General features: G+C 40.1%; 1 protein-coding gene across 2 annotated transcripts in view; it reads right to left on the reverse strand.

Annotated features, from left to right (window-relative positions):
• Positions 1 to 16,340: 16,340 nt before the first annotated feature.
• The window catches only part of LOC143880388 (phosphoinositide phospholipase C 4-like), a 30,205-nt gene continuing 26,921 nt past the window's right edge, over positions 16,341 to 19,624 (reverse strand). Inside the window, exons 7-9 of one of the 2 annotated variants that reach the window (XM_077383328.1) lie at positions 17,394 to 17,546; positions 17,216 to 17,302; positions 16,341 to 16,976 (exon numbers count right to left, since the gene is read on the reverse strand). In XM_077383328.1, coding sequence (XP_077239443.1) covers positions 16,683 to 16,976; positions 17,216 to 17,302; positions 17,394 to 17,546 — 534 coding nt within the window. In that variant the 3' untranslated portion in view covers positions 16,341 to 16,682. The remainder of the gene's footprint in view (positions 16,977 to 17,215; positions 17,303 to 17,393; positions 17,547 to 19,624) is intronic. The other variant, XM_077383329.1, reaches the window with a different exon arrangement.

Raw genomic sequence — 19,624 nt, forward strand, 5'->3', positions numbered from 1 at the left:
CCGAGATGACTTGTTGTCACGGGGCAACAATTTTTTTTTGCAACCCATCTTGCACTCTTTACACACCCCAATGTCAGTTATTGTCATTCAATCTAAGACAGCACTGACAGCTTGTAGTAGTTAACAGCCCACAGCCTGTTGCCTTCTGACCCTGCATCCAAACTCAAACCAGTTAGAGAACCCTATTCCACAAACTTTCCTACAAAGCCCACTGACCTTCCCCTACCTATCCTTTGACCCACAAACACCCCAGTGCCTCGCGGTGGCATGTGAGGCCTATTTTCCCACAGGAGGCATAGTACCCATTTTGGTACCAAGCCCAACACCACTTGATTGACCCAAACCCGTGATATTTATCTTGAGGCTTATCATCCCTTTGTTGGGAGTAACCTCCAAACGTACTCTAGAATCCTACTGAACCTTGTAGACTCGTAGTCCTCTTGACAACCCAGGTAACCCTCTTGGCTCCCTATCAAACTAACAAGTTTAGAATGCTAGCTCATCATCCATGCCGAGGAAATCTGGATGGCATCTCTATGATGTGAGGCTCCCCCACCTAATAGCACTGATTCCCTCATCACCCAACAACCCTTATCCACAAATTACATCAAGAAAGAAGCCGACATTTCATGAAGGGGAGCGGGTTGGTTATGCGAGGAAAGTGCCGAAGGGATCAGCTCCAAGGCCTACTTATCATTCATCCTACGACTGGCCAGCGGGTTCCCATATTGAAGCTAATATTTCTGTGTTGTATTGGGGAATTGAGGCTATGTAAATAGTGGAGTGGGTACATGAAGTTAAGGAGTAGTTTGATTCAAAGCAAGTACTGGCAAGGAATCAAGATCCCATCGTGTTTGATAATATCCAAGACCGGGTCAAGGAATGATTGGATCGTTGACATGTCAGCTGTGAGAGCTTGATGAACTTCCAATTCAAATGTGGGTTGAATTGAAGGAGGAGGTTGCACAACAATTTCTACGTTATGGCTATCACCATAGGTTGTAATTAAGGCCAAAGATTGCTAGGCCTTCACCCCCACCCCCATCACCGCCGTGTTCTCTTCCCCTTCTCTTAGTGTTAATTTTACTTCCAATTCTTTATTCATCATGAGTACAGCCAAGCATCAAGGAAACAATGCATATGCATGAAAAGGAGGTCCAAGTTGCTGATAAGATTGATGAGGAAAAGAGGACAGCCACTCACAAGAAGATTGCCAAGAAAAGGCCGAAGAGCATCATTGTTTTGGTGGCTGATGCAATCAGCATTGACCATGGTAATGAGGTTGATGAATTACGGATGGATTCTAAGCATGAAAAAGAGGTAATCAATTAGTTTGAAAGTTTAGGACAACAAGTGCCCATAGAGAAAGAATATGATGTTGTAGAAGAAGCTCCCATGTATGACATTGTTGAGGGGAATGAAATTAAAGATACGATTGAGAACTAATGAACAAGATGATCGAAAATTTATAAAGAAATCGGCCATGATTTCAAAATACAAAAGCATATTTCCAACCATGATTTGATTGGGGCGGCAATTGAAGATTCTGCATCACGAGGAGTTTTATGTGGTATACTTATTTGCAACTTCGCATGGGCTGTTCCATTTTTATGTGCTTTATTGTCGAGCTTCCTACCGCCGCCATTGTGGCATGAAAGCTTCTATGATGCAGAGAGGATTTAGGATGGACATTTACTATGGTGATACAATTCTAAATCGAGCATGGGCCATTTCCATTTTTTATCCGGGTGGAGTTCGACGATGACAAGGCTGATGGGGAACTCGATGATGAGTTCATTCAAGAAGGATAGTTTGATGTAGGAGAGCATCCTCCGGGAATGTTTACATCATCCCTATGGGTTGCTCATTAGCATAGAATTAGATCTCCAGTCACCTTTGAGCTTGCTGGAATTTTGCTGAAAAGTGAAGATCATATCTGAAGTTTTCACAAGTTTGCTTCGGACATGTTATTTCATCTTCTTTAATCCACACTATGAAAGGAAGATCAAACCTTTTCACTAGCAGGATGATGAAGTTCTCCAATTCAGGAAATCAATTAGTGGACTGTTGAGCAGAAAGTCTGCTATAACTCCTCTGAACTCATTATAGTTGGTGGCCTCTTTTATATGTCCAATTATAATGGTTGATTAAATCAAGATTGATAACAGTTCTTATAGCAAGGAAATAGGAAAATTAGAATCCTAATCCAATTTTTTTCTGTGCTGAATTTGATCACTAAACGTTTCCAATGTAGTTCTTGATAAGAAGCATGAGCTCTATTTCAATTCGTTCGTAAACTTGGTTATCTTGGAATGCAATATAGGCGAACCTAATAACCTGTAACAGTTCCTAATAAATTTGGCAAAGAATTCTATCTTTCTTCGTGGAATTGCTCTCCTGATTGAATGAAATGAACGTTCGTCTTCTTCTCTTCTTCTATGCTGGATTGGTATTTCTTTAACAGAAACTGGTTATATTTTTTTTCGCTTGGGACAACCACCTCTAATGTATTTAACTATTAATGACCTCTTTTACACTACAAGGGACTGTCCCAAGCAAAAAAGGGGGCGAATTTATCATTTCTTTAAGTTTTATGGATATCCTAGTTTGTATTGTCATGAATCTTATGATACAAACTTTCGAGTGCAAAAGAAGCAACTCAAATCTCTTGTCATTTCATCACCAAAATCAAGCATTTACAGTTCAAAAGATATGAAGAGAAATGAATAATGAAGCGAAAATCGGAGAAAATTTACCTTGGTGATTAAACGCTTCCCATTTTTTTATGAAAGCTCGAGTGGGATCCATAGAAGAGCCAAGTTCGCCCCTCCGCCTCTCGAGAAAGAAAATGCGTTGCTACTCTCGAGCATTGCTACCCTATTCAAAACAGTCCACTGTCTATATTATAATTGTTAGAGGATATCTATCTCCATGGTAGAAGAAGAGCATAGGAGAGAAAGAGATCGAGAAGAAAGAATGAGATAGAGTTGTCTTCTCTCCCACACGAATATATATATATATATATATATATATATATATATATATATATATATATATATATATATATATATGAGAGAACATTTCCTACAGACTTGTGTAGGTAAGTTACCTACACACTACCTTAAAATACAGTGGGGGCCCACATTGTTTGGGTGATCCAAACAATTCATTTGAATGGTCCTCACATAGATAGGGTGTCCACAAAAAATCAGATCCATAGGATCATCCCAACCCTACGATTTGTGGAGGTAAAATGGACGTGTATAAACCTTCACAAATTAGTCCATTTTTTGCCTCCATAGTTTGAATGGTTAGGATGATCCTATGGATCTGATTTTTTATGGACACCCTATCTATGTGAGGACAATTCAAATGAATGGTTTGGATCACCCAAACAATGTGGGCCCCCACTGTATTTTAAGGTAGTGTGTAGGTAACTTACCTACACAAGTGTGTAGGAAATGTTCTCTCTCTCTCTCTCTCTCTCTCTCTCTCTCTATATATATATATATATATATATATATATATATATATATAGAGGAAAATGATTGTGAGCTTGAAGCTCATATAGCTTATATGAGCTTGAGGACCAAACACATGTGGGCCCACATTGTTAGGATGATCCAAAGCATTCATTTGAAAGGCCCTTATATAGATAGGGTGTGTACAAAAAATCAGCTCCATAGGATCATCCTAACCCATCCAAAAGTTGAGGGCAAAATGGACAGACACCGTTTGCCACATGCCCATTTTTGTCCTCCGCTTTTGGAGGGGTTCGGATGATCCAATGGAGCTGATTTTTGGTACACACCCTATCTATGATGGGGCCTTGCAAATGAATGGTTTGGATCACCACAAAAAATGTGGGACCCATGTGTTTGGGCCCTCAAGCTCATATAAGCTATATGAGCTTCAAGCTCACAATCATTTTCCTCATATATATATATATATATATATATGTGTGTGTGTGTGTGTGACTTACATAATGACAAGAATGCCCTTAATAAGGAAAATACATCTAACACCTCCCCCTTAAGCTAGAATGTATATAGCATACATTTCTAACTTGTTACAAGCATCTTTCAACTTAGCGGGTCTCAACTGTTTGGTGAATACATCTACAGTCTGATCTGTTGATCGAGTAAACACCATGCCTATTTCACCTTTTTGAATTCTCTAACAAATGAAGTGGCAGTCCACTTCAATATGCTTGGTCTCAACGCTTTGGTGAATACATCTACAGTCTGATTTGTTGATCGAGTAAACACCGTGCCTATTTCACCTTTTTGAATTCTCTGACAAATGAAGTTGGCAATCCACTTCAATATGCTTGGTTCGCTCATGGAAGACTAAATTTGTAGCGATATGGATTGCAACTTTATTATCACAATATAACTGTGCCGGAGATGAAGATGAAACACCAATTTCTGATAAGAAAGAGCATAACCAAATTAGTTCTCCACATAAGACATGGCTCGGTATCCTGCTTCAGCACTCGATTTGGCTACAACATCTAGATTCTTACTCCTCCAAGACACCAAGTTACCTCCAAAAAATATATAGTATTTAGTAGTTGACCTCTTGTCTGCTTAAGATCCTGCCCAAACATTGTCAATAAACCCTTTTATTTTCTTGTGACCGTATTTCTTGAAACACAATCCTTTCCCTGGAGTACCCTTCGAATACTTAATGATCTGAATCACTATTGCCCAATGAGAGTTGTGTGGAGAACTCGTGAACTGACTGACCACTCCTACAGAAAATGAGATGCTAGGACGAGTGACATTCAGATTGATCAACTTTCCAACTAACCTTCTATATCGACCGGGATCATCCAACAAGTCTCCCTAATCTGGAAGGAGTTTTACATTCATATCCATAGGTGTAGCTGTAGGTTTTATCTCCATTGAGCATGTCTCCTCTAATATATCCAACACTCATTTTCTTTTTGACAAAGAAAGTCCACAACGAGAGTATGCTACCTCGATTCCAAGAAAATACCTGAGAAGACCTAGATCTTTAGTGGAAAACTCTATACGGAGGAATGTCTTTAACCTCTGTATGTCAGCCTTGTCATCCCCTGTGATGAAGGGGTGCGTATTTCTTCTTCACTTTTGATAGAGTGAGAAAGAAGAAAGGGTGTGTGTATTTCTTCTTCACTTTTGATGTAGGATGGAGAATCCTCTAATCCTTTAGCTCTGATACCATGATAGAGGATATCCTATCTTCCATGGTAGAAGAAGAGAAGAGAAGAGAAGAGAAAGAGATCGAGAAGAAAGAATAAGAGAGAGTAGTTGTCTTCTCTCCCACACGAATATATATATATATATATATATATATATATATATATAGAGAGAGAGAGAGAGAGAGAGAGAGAGAGAGAGAGAGAGAACATTTCCTACACTCTTGTGTAGGTTAGTTACCTACACACTACCTCATATGAGAAAACATTTCCTACACACTTGTGTAGGTAAGTTACCTACACACTAGCTTAAAATACAGTGGGGACCCACATTGTTTGGCTGATCCAAACCATTCATTTGAATGGTCCTCACACAGATAGGGTGTCCACCAAAAATCAGATCCATAGGATCATCCCAACCCTACGATTTGTGGAGGTAAAATGGACGTGTATAAATCTTCACAAATTAGTCCATTTTTTGCCTCCATAGTTTGAATGGTGGGATGATCCTATGGATCTGATTTTTTGTGGACACCCTATCTCTGTGAGGACCATTCAAATGAATGGTTTGGATCACCCAAACAATGTGGGCCCCCACTGTATTTTAAGTTGGTGTGTAGGTAACTTACCTACACAAGTGTGTAGGAAATGTTTTCTCATATATATATATATATATATATATATATATATATATATATATATATATATATATATATATATATATATATGGGAAAAGTGAGCGTACTCGGTCAAGTAGATAAGCTTATCTACTCGGTCGGCTAAAAACAATGGGGTCCCACATTTTTTGGGTGATCCAAACCATTCATTTGAAAGGTCCTTACCTAGATATGGTGTCCACAAAAAATCAGCCCCATAGGATCATCCTAACCCATCCAACAATGGAGGGAAAATGGGCAGTTTTGTGGACAAATTGTGTCTATCCATTTTTCCTCATTTTTCCCTCCACATTTGAATGGGTTATGATGATCCTATGGATCTGATTTTTTGTGGGCACCCTATGTAGGTAAGGGCCTTTCAAATGAATGGTTTGGATCACCCAAACAATGTGGGCCCCCACTGTTTTTAACCCGACCGAGTAGATAAGCTTATCTACTCGACCGAGTAGGAACACTTTTCCGTATTATATATATATATATATATATATATATATATATATATATATATATATATACATAGAGAGAGAGAGAGAGAGAGAGAGAGAGAGAGAGGAAATGGTTTGTGAGCATCTGCTCAGATAAGCTTATCTGAGCAGAGCTCACAAACATAGTGTGTGTGTGTGTGTGTGGGGGGGGGGGGGTCATTGTTTGGATGGTCCAAAGCATTCATTTGATAGGCCCTTTTGATTACTTGGGACACCCAGCAGCAGTGTACAGGCAATCAGCCCCAGTGAATCCCTCTTACGTGAAGTACATCAGCCCCTCTGCAGTCATTGATACACTCCTGTTGGGTGTCCCAACTAATCAAGTTGAAACTAGCCTCAGAACTGTCCTCGTGCTAAGATTCGGGGGCCGAATTATTCTGATCTCTAAATGGAATTGGTATCTTAATTTCTCTGCTGATCACTTATGACTGTGAATGCTATTTGAGTGTATAAGACTTTGATGGGGAATGAATTGAGTTGTTGACTGAAATCTCTGAGTTTGCTTTGTGGAATTTGGTCAAAAATTTCCTCAGTTGAGAGCCTAACCCAGGCCTCAGAAGTGACTGTTTGTTAGTACCTATGATTTAGCAGACACTTTGAATTTATTGCCGACACACGTGTCCTGTCGTGTCCGACACGACACACGTATCGACACTCCTTTTGACACTTGTAAATTTACCACTAGAAGTTTTGGGCTTAATGTAGGCATGTCGACACAGTTTTGTACCATGTCAAGTGTTCTTTAACTAATATTTGTTGTTAATCCCCTCTCCTAAACCTAATACCCTCAACAAACTCTTATTCCAACTATTGGTTTTTTTATATCCCTGTTTCTGATTTAGCCGTGTCCTCGTTCTAAATTTTGGAGGCTTGCTGTGTCCGATACTCTGTGTCCGTGTCGATACGCGACACTCATGTCCGTGTCCACAAATCATAGGTTACAACAGTTTTGCATGTCCCAATCAAGAGCTTTGTCACAGCCAACCGTAGTTCAGAAATCTGGGCTTGAACTTTTTTTTACCCACTTATTTTGGCTGCTGTTAATACTTACTCAAGATGAAAATTGTGGAATGTTATTAGTAATGGTCCAAAACTATCCTCTTGGAAGTAGCCGAAGGTTTTTTGAAATCTTGTTAGCAGTTTGTATGCCTCCTTGTTTGGATCTGTCATTTCACCCCTGACTTCACATACCCCTGTAAGCCTCGAACATTGAACATTGAACATTGCTTCTGCAATCATAATGCTTTAGGAAGTACGTAAGTCCTTTCGCAATTCCTCATTTTAAATCCATTGTGAAACAACCAATCACTCCAACATCTTAAGCTGTTAGAGTTGGTGTTATTTAATCATTTATACTTCAACACTCCCTGCCGTGATGCAATAGCTTTGATACCATGTGAAACAACCAATCACTCCCAACAGTCCAACATCTTAAGCTGTTAGAGTTGGCATCATTTATACTTGGACATCCATAACTCTGATATTTTGATTGGGCATTTTGATTTGTTCCTTTTTCTGATTAATGAATCTGATGCTATTCAACAAAAAAATATATAAAAAAATAAAAATTGTTGGTATCCCACTGTCCCTCTCCTTACCTAATGCTTGTCACCAACCCGATTGGTGTCATCTGATATTCTTCTTGTGAATGTAAACTGCCCCACCAAAGGACTGTGCAGGGTGAACCTATGTGAGATCCGCCAATTTTGTGAACTTATCTACAGTTTTTGCCTCCTACAACGCAAACACTCCTTCCTCCGGCTGGTGAGTTCCGTTGTCGACCATCAACTCCCTCAATCAACAGCGAATGTCTTAGCCCCATGAAACCAGTTGCAAATGAAATATTCACCTCCAGGACCATAGTTATAGTGAATCTCAAACTACTTTCAATGCTTCCCATTCAACTCATTTGGGTGTAATCCATCAAGCACTCAAGTACTGTGATCTCCTATTCTGATTCAAACGTCCCCCTTCTTTGCAACTTCGCTTGAGCCAAAGCCAAAATGGTTTATCCATTCCTGACTTGTCTTGTGTGCTCAACAGAATCAATGAAAACTTTGTTACATACTCTTGTAAAATTCGACAATTCTTGAACAAAGCCATAAAAAAGGTGTGCTACTGTTGGACATCCCCTGCTTTGTTTGCCACCTCAGTTTATCATCATCTCTTAGAGCATTTGTTGAGATTTGACATTTTCCTACCATTGGGTTGCACTGCATGAAAATATTGAACAATCCAAGGAGAAAGCCCTCTAATTCCTTTTACATCTTATAGTTAATGTTCTTGAGATTGGGGGTGAATCAGCTTCCAAACTTTTTTTGTAGCAGGTTAAAAAGAAAAAAGAAAAGAGAGAAAAGATTGGATTTCTAAAATCTGAGATTGCATTTGCTAACTATTCTTATCTCTCTGTTTCTAAAACTCTAGAATCACTTGCATGTATTTTGCACTCTCGAGGGTGGTTTCGAAAATAGACACCTGTTTGGTGACTCAAATATTTGAAGTTCCCCACAATTCTTGAAGAATCATACATAGTGCAGAATTGACTCCACATAGCTTCAAAAATATTGGCCATAATGCATTAGAAGGTACTCCGGAATTAGGGAATCACTCCAAAAAAATGGTTTACCAAACGCCGGGGATGGATTTCTCTGGTATAGCCTTATAGGTATCATTTTCTTTCCAATTGGACTCTTCTCTGAATCATTTTCTTTCCAATTCGACTTCTCGTCACTATATGGCCTTAACCATGTTTCTATGTTATGGGTGTCTTTGATGTGCATTCCAAGTTTGATGGAGTGAGTCTTTCTTCTTTTTTCTTTAAGCTGGACTAAATAAAATCTTATTAATTTGATGGCTAAGATCTTCCAATAAGTATGATTTGCAAGATTATGGTCCTTCATCCGCAGGGCCCACCATATTGAGAAAACAGATAACAGAATCTTATAACCACATGACAGGGGGTTCCTTACTACACTTTCACCACGGTCACTTCAATTGGATGCCACATCACATCCGAGGAACTTTTACCCTTTTCCATCATGGAAAGCAACCAGACTTGAGGCTTTGCCCATGTTTGGCAGTCATGATAGATTTTTCCATCGAACATTATAGTTTTTTTTTTCTTTATTTTTCAGCCTCTTCACACTATCAAAATATAGTTTTTCTTTTTCTTTATTTTTCAGCCACTTGCACTATCTCCTGACTCATTCCCTCTCAACTCTATCCCCACGCCGCCCACCGCCCCCCTCCCGAAACCTTATATGAGGAGAGAGGGTGCAACTCAAGTCCCCCGACGAAACCCATTCATGGAGGTCCAGGGATGGTCAAAACCAGACAAAAGATGCCACCAAAAAAGCTTGTTAACCAATGGTGGCTATAAACTTGATCTTGTTTCTCCTCACTGCTAACACACAAACAAGGCTCTGTTTCTTTCAAAGTAAAACCGTCGTAAAACAAATTTTACGTCCATTTTAAAGTGGAAAAATGGGTGTAAATTTTACGCCCATTTCAAATAAAAAAATGAACTAGAAGGGAAAGAAACAGGTTTATTATATATTAAAGGGCTACTTATCTCGGCACTACCATGTTTTGATAATTGCACAAACTCAGCTTGTCTTTTCTGTTTTAATTGGCTCGTGAGAGCATTTTGGGAAAGGTGATAATTACATAAAAGAGCCATTCCGCGGAATGCCTTCTTCGACGGTCCCTAGCAAATCCCTTTTAATAATTACATGCTGAAAGGATCATACTAATAATTACATGCTTCTTCACTTCTATTCTTCAATTCAGACAATGCCGTAGCTAGAATAATAAATTTCTTACCAGAAGATACGAATACTAAAATTTCCAAAATCGAAGGATGCTAAACTCACAGGCGAGCTTGCAGAAAGTGGTTACAAGGGAGCCAACATTGGATCCACGTCATCGTGAATGCATTTATAATGGCACTTAAAACGTTAGAAGGAATTTATAATGGCAGTGGAAACGTTAGAAGCAAATGACATGGATCCAATGGTGGCACCCTTGTGACCGGTTTCTGGAAGGGTGCCTGTGAGTTTAGCATCCCTTGGTAGATAGATAGATTTTCGGAAATATTTGTATTAGTAACTTTTGGTTAGAAATTTATTATTCTCGCCACGGCATTGTCTGAATTGAAGAATAGAAGTGAAGAAGCTTCACAAATAGTAAAGCAATCTCACGCTAGCAAGATATTAGTATGATCCTTTCAGCATGTAATTATGCTATAAAAACAAACCTCTCCTCCTGTTAAGAAGAAGAAGAGGAAACGTGGGGGTCTTTTCATTGCTTCTTATTTCTCTGTCTTTCTCCTCTTCAATCGTTCCACTGCTAGGGTAAGTGTGAAAGACTCCATACCACCGTTAGTAGACAAGGTGTGGAAGATAAGACAACATTATTAAGAATTTTGTGTCGAGGTTTTGCTTTCGGATTTTCGTCCGAAAACCAATCTGTTCACCCCTTCGGCGATCTCTCTCAGTCTAGTTTCAAATAATTCTGCAGAAAATTTCAATTTCATCTATGACACATGAATGGTTGCTCCATTCTGACCTAGTGGTCACGGGTTCGAGTTATGGAAACAGCCTCTCTTTGCAGAGGTAAGTCTGTGTACATCTAGCACTCTCCGGACCCTGCAATGGCGGGAGCCTTGTGCACTGAGCCGCCCTATCTATGACATGTGAAAATGAGACCGGCCCATGATGAAGCAACGCCTTAGCCTTGTCATGATGTTTATGATTAATCCATTACTGATAATAGACAAGTATATGACCGTTCGAATGATAAGAACTATCTCGAAGTGAGAATTTGGGGAACAAAATCACTATCCAAGCTTACATCTGCAAACGATTGTTCAAACAGAATCTGAGCTGTCGATCGCCGTTGACGATTCAAAATGAAAAAGTTGCACGTCTGGGTACCATTGCTTCAGATATGCCGCTTCTCATTACTGCTTTGCCTTAACCATATTTCTGTCACCATGCTATTCATGTTCTTCTGGGTGTGTCATTGTTGTGCATTCCAAGCTTGATGTAGTAAGAGCTCCTTTTCTTTTTTATTTTCTTCAAGCTTGGCTGAATAAAAGCTTATTAATTCGATGGCTAAAATCTTTTAATCTGTATGATTGAAAGACTAAGATCCCTCAACTGTAGGGAAGTTACACTTTCACTCCACCTCAACTTCAATTGAATGCCACCACATCACATCCCAGGAATTTCCTCCCTTTTCCATCACGGGAAAACCAGACTGAGACTTAGGCCATGTTTGTCAGCCATGAAAGTTTTTCTTCCATGTAATAGTAGTTTATCAAGTGATGGGAGAGAGACAAGGAAGGTGTGAGAGGGAGATAATTGAGAGAGCATGAGTGAAGAGAGGGTGAGAAGTGGCTGAAAAACAGGGAAAAGAAAGTCATTCAAAATATAGTTTTTTGTTTTCCTTATTTTGCAGACACTTCTTACTATCTCCTCACTCAAGCCGTCGATTCTCTCCCACCTCTTTCTCAACACTTGGTAATCTAATATTCCATGAAAAACAAATTCATGGTTGACAAACATGAACTTAATTAACGTGCCATTTACGGATAAGAGTAAATTTAAATAATCTTATTTGTAAATAAGTACAAGTCTTGGCGGCATCCAGAGTCCCTTAAACCTTTCGTTATAGGAAACTCCCCGAAACCTCATGAGGAGAGGGTGCAATCGCAGGACCGCGAAGGCGAATTTGCAGTGCACTCAGGTCTCGTCATTTTTCGAATCTTGTCATCTCTAAATTAGTAAATGGGGGTGCGGGAGTCGTTGGCTACCGACGGGAGAACTCTCCGGGGGTACTCCTACTGGACAGTACTTTAGCCAAAGGGCGGTGTAGTTGCAGATACATAATAGAGAGTTTGAAAGATGTCTATCTAGACATCATTGCGGCTGGTTACTCATCAGAAGCTCTCCAATCGTTGGAGATTCACATAGACTGTTGTAGGAAAAACCTTATTCTCCTAAGTAATGGAAAAATCCTAAACTCCTCACCCCGATCGTCACCAAGGAGTTTCCACGAATCTGTTTTCGATTGAGCAGTGAGGGGGGATACCATATCCCCGATAGGAGGAAGCTATCTAAACGTAGAAGACAATCATGAGGATGGACTGAGAGAGTAAGTCCAAACTCGAATCATCTTTTGGATGGCTATTGGACATGTACAGAATGCGGAAACTATAATTTTGGTAGTCGAAGCTGCTGCAGAAAGTGCTTGCTACCTAGAGTAGACGAAACAACAGGTAGAAAATCCAATCGTGGAAGGAGGGGGAAGGATGTGGAAAGGGGTAATCTAGATCCGGAGCCTGTTGGGAGACATCCGGAGATTATTGTCCCTGGAAAAGAGGAGTAAGACCGGAAGAAGACCCTTAAAAAATGCTTAGGGGGTCAAATGAAAGGATCTTCATGGAAACTTGAAGAGGTTTGGAATTGGGCGAAAAGAACTTGGGATCTCCCTCATCTTACCAAACCGTATGCTATTAACACATCAGAGATCCTTTTTTGTTTTGAATCTGAAAATCAAGTCATTCGGGTCCTTAGGCAAGGTGGTGACGCATTGGGAGCTTGCATAGAAAGCTTACAAACTTGGAACCTGGCCCTTCAAAATGGGGCAAAAACAATATGCTTGAGATTCCATGACATTCCTCTCCATGCGTGGACACTATCTACAGTGCAAGCCCTTGGGAGTATCTATGGGAAGTTCTCCAAGTCCAATTATCAGGGAATCATGATAATTGTTTAGCGTTTGCTTCTGTTAAGGTCCTTACTTCAGATTGGAGGTATGTGTCACCATTTATTAAGATGAAAGTGGAAGATAAAAGCTATTTAATTGGTGTAAGAATTATGCCTTTCGTAGAAGTCATTAATGGAGGTCATGCGCATGAAAATGATGAAGGTTATCAGCGGGAGGATAGGAATCCAGCTGAAAGGGTGGTGCCCATCACCGGTACTCCGGCACCGGAGGAGAGGGCTACCTTTGCTGAGGTCAGCAAAGATAAAAATTATTTCTATCAGGCAAGGACAAAGGACCGTTGCACGCAAGATTCAAATTTGAATTAGGCTCTAATGAGGCTGAATCCACATTGGCTGGGATGCTGAGAACACGGCACCAAGCGGCATAAGAAGGTAGGCCCTTGTAAATGACTAAGAGTAGGGCGTTAAATGACCCTACTCATTGCGTGGAGAGAATGAAAGGCCAAAAAGGAGGAGACAAAACAAGGTCTAAAGCCTCGCCGAGTCCCGAGGCAGGAGAAGGATGTCTTTTCACCGGGAAAGATAACCATCATTGGGCTTATCGAAAAGGCAACCATAGATTTTTTGCATCACATCCCGATCCTAGGAATCGAGGAAAATACGCAAAGAGGTATACGAAAGGATTTCGTACTAATCCTGCTTCCTACTTGCATCATAGTTATGGAATCGAGAAAAATAATTTCTCAAGGGACTCAATAGTTGGTTCCTCTTTATATATAAGAAAAAGGAAGGTAAGGGTTTATGTAGACACGAATCAGAAAAAAAAAAGAAGGGAACTTGTCTCTACCCTTCTTGATATATTAGAATCTTTTAACATGGATGGGAACTCCAGTTCTTCTGCAGAAGAAAGAAGACTTGATCGAACTAGTAAAAGAAAAATAGCGAGGGAGGAAGGTTTAGGCATGGAAGAAACACCTTCATTCAAAAGACATGGCCATGTTGGTCGAAGCGCCAACAATCAACCTCTGATAGGGAAATTGCTCAGGCTTATCTGGAGCATCAATGGAAGAAACTGCTAGAGGAAGCTAAGGGTAAGGAAGCAGAGATTGAAGCCCTCACAGGAAAGAAAACGATGGAAGAGGTTTGTATCCCCCTCCACGAACTCCCCTACTTTAAAAAAGCTTTGGCGGAAGAAAAGAGAGCTTTGGAGGAGGGAATGGTCGGACGAGGGGTGGGAGGATGAGGCTAGTAAGGGGTCTTCTCAAGAGATTGCTCATTCTAGAGACTCCATGGATGCATACCTAAGTGGGAAGATTAAAGGTTGTTTGGAAAGGGCTGAACAGGATTTGGTGGAAGAAAACGTAGAGATGTTGGAGAAGGAAAAGCAAGAATTTCCGGAAGAGTTTGATGAGATGTCAAAAATGGGTAAGACGTTGGGAATTGGTTTTGAGGAAAACGTGGAGAAGACGAAGGGGATGTTTCTCGATATAGAAGAGAGATGCGGTGGAGAAGGGGAAGATGCTAGGTAGGTAGGGCTGCACAAAAAACTGCCCAAACCGATAAACCAAACCGAACCGGGCCTTTCGGTTTGGTTTGGTTCTGTTTTTCTCAGCATTGGTTCGGTCACGGTTTAGAATTTTACCGAACCGATCCCATTGGTTCGGTTCACTGTTTTAGAGTTTTAATAAGAAAATTAACCGAACTGAGAAATGGACGAAAAGTCGAACTGATTTTGTGTCGTTATCAAATCTAAGGTGAGTTAATATCATTTGCAAAGAGAAAAGGGGTGATCTAAACAAGGGAGGTGTGTCTATATCAATTCCCTGCATGTATTCAAAAGTAAAGAATACATTCACCTTAGACCACCCCTTAGAAGTGTAAAAAGAATAGTCCTAAATACCTAGAGGGGCTGTCCAAGAGAAGAAAAGGGGAGGGGGGCGGATATACCATCCCCTTTATGACGCCCTCGATTAGGGTTAGAGAGGGAGGGGGGAAGGCAGAGAGAACTTGCCGGTCTCGTTGCACTCTGTTTTTTACCCATGCATCTTAAAAAAAAATTGAATTCATTTTCTTCTATTAATTTTATATTTGTGATGAATAGAATTTGATGAGTTAATTGTTGAGAGGTTTGACTCAGATTATCAGTTCAACGATCACAGTATAAAATCATGAAATCGAGTTTACTAGGTTGGTTTCCATTGATGATTAATTGATTGCCTGAACGTAGTCTTACTGGTGGTAAGCATATATCAAGGCAATTTGGCTATAGACATGGATATGTTTCCGCAACACAAATGAAACTATAATGGATTTCTAGTGTTTCCTTCTCACAAACGTATTTAACTACTTGATTTGGATTTGTACCGGATAAACCGTGAACCCGAACCGGTCAAAATCGGTTCGGTTTGGTTCAGTTGTACCCCCCCCCCCCCGGATCGGTTTGGATTTTCTCCAAACCAATGTGATTGGTTCGGTTAAAAAAAACTCCCTAAACCGAACCGGAACGAACCATGTGTAGCCTTACAGGTAGAGGCAGCATAAAGCTAAGGCTCTAAAGAAGTGAGGTGTTTTTCTTATTTCTCCTGATGTAAATGATTTTTGGAGTTTTTTGTGGATGTTTTAGAGGTTTTTGTCAGTGAAAGGGTTAAGAAAGTTGTTTTTTATTTGAATGCTGGTGAAAAATGGAAGGGTAAACAGATGTTAATGGACTGGTTAAGGAACCATTTACCCTAATTGAGGAAGTGGATGCTAATCCAGATTAACAGAGCGTACTTGAGGGACCTCGGGCTCCAGGAATTATTTTCTGTTAATCTCTATTTTTGTTAGGGTGAAAGGGCATCTGAGAAGTTCTTTATGAATGATTAGGTGAAGACTCATCAGTTTTGATGAGAATTAAGTTTGATCTATGGAAATGTAATATCTCTTTGTAGACCCAATAGGTTTTCTTTCGGGCATAAGAACTAGTCCTATGCCTTTCATATGGTGTAATCAGGGGGACTCCTGGACCCCTATGTTATTCAGTAATACTTCAGTATATGACTATAATATCACTTTTCAAAAAAAAAAAAAAAAAAACCTCGCAGATCGTAAATCCCGACAAAACCCAATCATCAAGGTTTACGGTTGGTCAAAACCACACAGATTATACCTTCAAAAAAGCTTGCTAACTGAATGCTGCTATAAACTTGATCTCGTGCAAACAATTACAAATAATTTAAAATCGCAAACCATGTCGTCGAGTCACTTATTCAAGTAAGAAGGCAGCTGCAACCCAAAAGACAATGAAGATTATGATTATATGATTATACAGATGTGATTTTGAACTGGAATCCACACAATGATCCCTTATTGTCATATATAACATTACAATGCGAGTTATAATGCAACATACAACATTTCAAGCTCCAAGAACCAAAAGAAATGGACACTGTAGGACATAGGCACGGCCCTTGATATTTGATCCAACAACAGCCTATTAAAAAGTCATCTGTTGTTGGACCAAATATCAAAGACAGCCCCCACCACCACCACACACACACATAAGAACAAAATACATATGAACAAGCAACTCAGTATTGAAAGAGTCGGGGTGGTTCCTCTGACCATCTCAAACAAATTCGAACCGCATGAGAAGCCTCACAGACTTGAACTTTTCCCCCTTCTGATCGAAAAGAGGAACTGATCGGATCCCCGTTCTCAACTCTGATACAGGCAAACATGTCTGGCCACCAAAGTCATCCTTATCAGACATGTCATACTCATGCACTTCAACCCGAAGCAGAGCCAGTTCTGGAACACTCAGTGGGAACATAAACTCTTCGTCCCAAACAGGTGCCCAATCATCCTCAACTGTTCTTGTTTTCTTCATTACTACATCATCTGGGACTCCAGCTATGCCTACCTGTGTGACAGATTGATCAATGGCCACAAATTTCTCTTTTATACCATGTTATTTTTTTTTTTCAAATTTACCCTTTACCCATCTCAACTTCATTTAAATGAAGCACATGAAAAAAAAAACTAACCACGGCCCATGCATGACAGTAGATAACCAAATGTATAGACGTAAGGAACATTCAAGAAGAATTGCAGAGGAAAAGGCAAGATTCTTCAGCCTAATACCGATTCTTATCTACTTACCCTTGTATAGAAGTCCGGTGGGGAGTAAGTATCAAAGTGTGTCTGGCGGAAATCCATACGCCACCCATCCCCCATATACACTTTCACCTGTTTATCACAGAAGTTCAAATAAGGGATATCCTGGCAAATAAAATAAATGCAGACTCAAAAATGGTGACATGAGTGGATAAATATTCACCTTCAATGTTGTCTTCACTGGGAAACTTGCTCTAGGACCAGAGACCTGGTTATATGGATCAATCTTCATCAGAAAATCAGGTTTTCTTACATAACCACACCCTCCATTGGCTCTGAACATTCCATGCATCAACCAGAGTGACCTTCCATATCCCTGTTGTAGTAAAACCAAAAAAGCGATTTGGACCTTAATAGTGGTAAAATTTATAAGAGGGAGCATTCCTTGTACATGTTAATTTGGTTACATCCAAATTATGGTGCCATCAATGTGTCGTGGGGTCCAGCCTAAGATGTGGGCCCCACACCCACACACATCTCTTTGGGAATTCTACATGGAATAGGAAATGAGAGAGAGAGAGAGAAAGAGAGAGTTTTCTAATTAAAATATGAAAAGGAATCGTGCATGAATGACTGTTAAAGAGGAAAACCGTTAAAGCGTAAAAGTGAGAAAGAAATAAAAAAAGGGAGGAGAAAGAAGAAGAAAAAGAGAAAAAAGTGGGTTTTCTTTGGGTTTGTGTTTTTCTACAGGGCGGGGTTTTGAATTCATTCGGACGCCAAATCAATCCCGGTTTAAGACATCTTGAAGAGGAGGAAGAGCAGATTACAGCAAGGCGATTCTCACAGGCTATGCAAGGGCTTTGACAAGGTTTTTAAATTCAACCTATAACTGGAAAGTTAGTATGGTTGCGGTTGTATATCGGATCATCTCCAACTTGTTGGAAGGCATATTCTGGTGTTTATTGTTGGGCAGATTAGCGATATTTGAGGTAACCCTGTAGCTCCAGTTTCTTCATTAATTTCCCCATGTTTGTGATACCTCAAGTATTTGGGCAAAGAACTTGAGAAGAAAATAGTGTAATCTCTTTTTTATTTTAGTGGATCTCTCTCAGATTTGTCCCATTGGCTTTCCCTTCATATTAAAGGGTTTTTCACGTAAATATGGGATTTTCGTTTGGCTTGTGGTTGCATCTTATTGCTTTTTCACGTAAATATGGGATTTTAGTGGATCTCTCTCAGATTTGTCCCAATAGTTCTTGCTTTTCGATTCGGATGGATGGCCACAATATCGACTAATGTTATGATCTACATCAGGAGCTTCGCCCCCGCCGTTCAACTACCACTTCCATAGCTGCATATGATGATGTCCACCCTCCTCCGGCTTCTGCTACATCAACATCTAGTGACTCCATGGTTGTTAGTCGTGCTGATTATGAGGGAACTTATGCACATCCGTGATAAAGGTAAGCAATCTATGGCCACCTTCGCTCAACCAGGTAGCTAGTTCTGTTTTCTTCCTGGCACTACCTCTGAATCATGGCTCATTGATCAAGGGAGGGGCCTCTCATCACATGACTGGTAACTCTTATATTCTTTCATATTTTCAGTTAGATGTATCTAGCCTTCCTCCTACTGTTACATTAGCAGATGGAACCAAATCCGCCGTCTCTGGGGTGGTACGGTGTCCATATCTAATGCTATTCGTTTATCTGCAGTCTTACATGTTCCTTCATTCCCTGTCAATTTGTTATTTGTATGCCAATTAACCAAATCTCTGAATTGCTGTGTTTCCTTCTTTCCATCTTATTGTGTGTTTTAGGATTTGAATACTACTAGAGGATTGGTTTGGGTTGTGAGGTTGGTGTCTTGTATTACCGGGTTGTGAGGTTGGTGTCTTGTATTACCTATATTCGAGCCCGACTAGTGTTGTACTTTGAACGTCTATTGATGCCTATCAGTGGCACTGTCAGTTGGGTCACCCTCCTGCAGAGAAGCTTCGCAAATCTCATTTTCCTAATAGTTTTGTTGATGCATTGTCCTGTGAGTCTTGTGAGTTAGGAAAACACCATCGTGTGTCTTTTCCTTCGTGTGGTAGTCGTAGTTCATCGTGCCATTTGAGCTTGTCCACTCCTATATTTAGGGCCCCGCTCGCACTAATTCTTCATATGGCTTTCGCTACTTTGTTATCTTCTTTGACGATTATTTTCGTACTACATGGTTATTTTTGTTGAAAGATAGATCTGAAGAATTCAACTCTAACTCAACTCAACTCAACTAAGCCTTCGTCCCAAACCAGTTGGGGTCGACTAATGAATCCTTTAGAAAATTTCATGACGAAGGTGAACGAATCTACCCGGCTCAACTTAACTAAGTCTAATCCTGACACTAGTTGGGTTCATCTACATGGATCATTTCCTTCCATTCTCTCGTATCCAAGGTCATGTTCTCTGTAAT

This window comes from Tasmannia lanceolata, unplaced genomic scaffold, assembly GCF_043159265.1.
Source record: "Tasmannia lanceolata isolate RefF3 unplaced genomic scaffold, GAP_Taslan_0.1 ptg000006l, whole genome shotgun sequence".
Taxonomy (NCBI): Eukaryota; Viridiplantae; Streptophyta; class Magnoliopsida; order Canellales; family Winteraceae; genus Tasmannia; species Tasmannia lanceolata.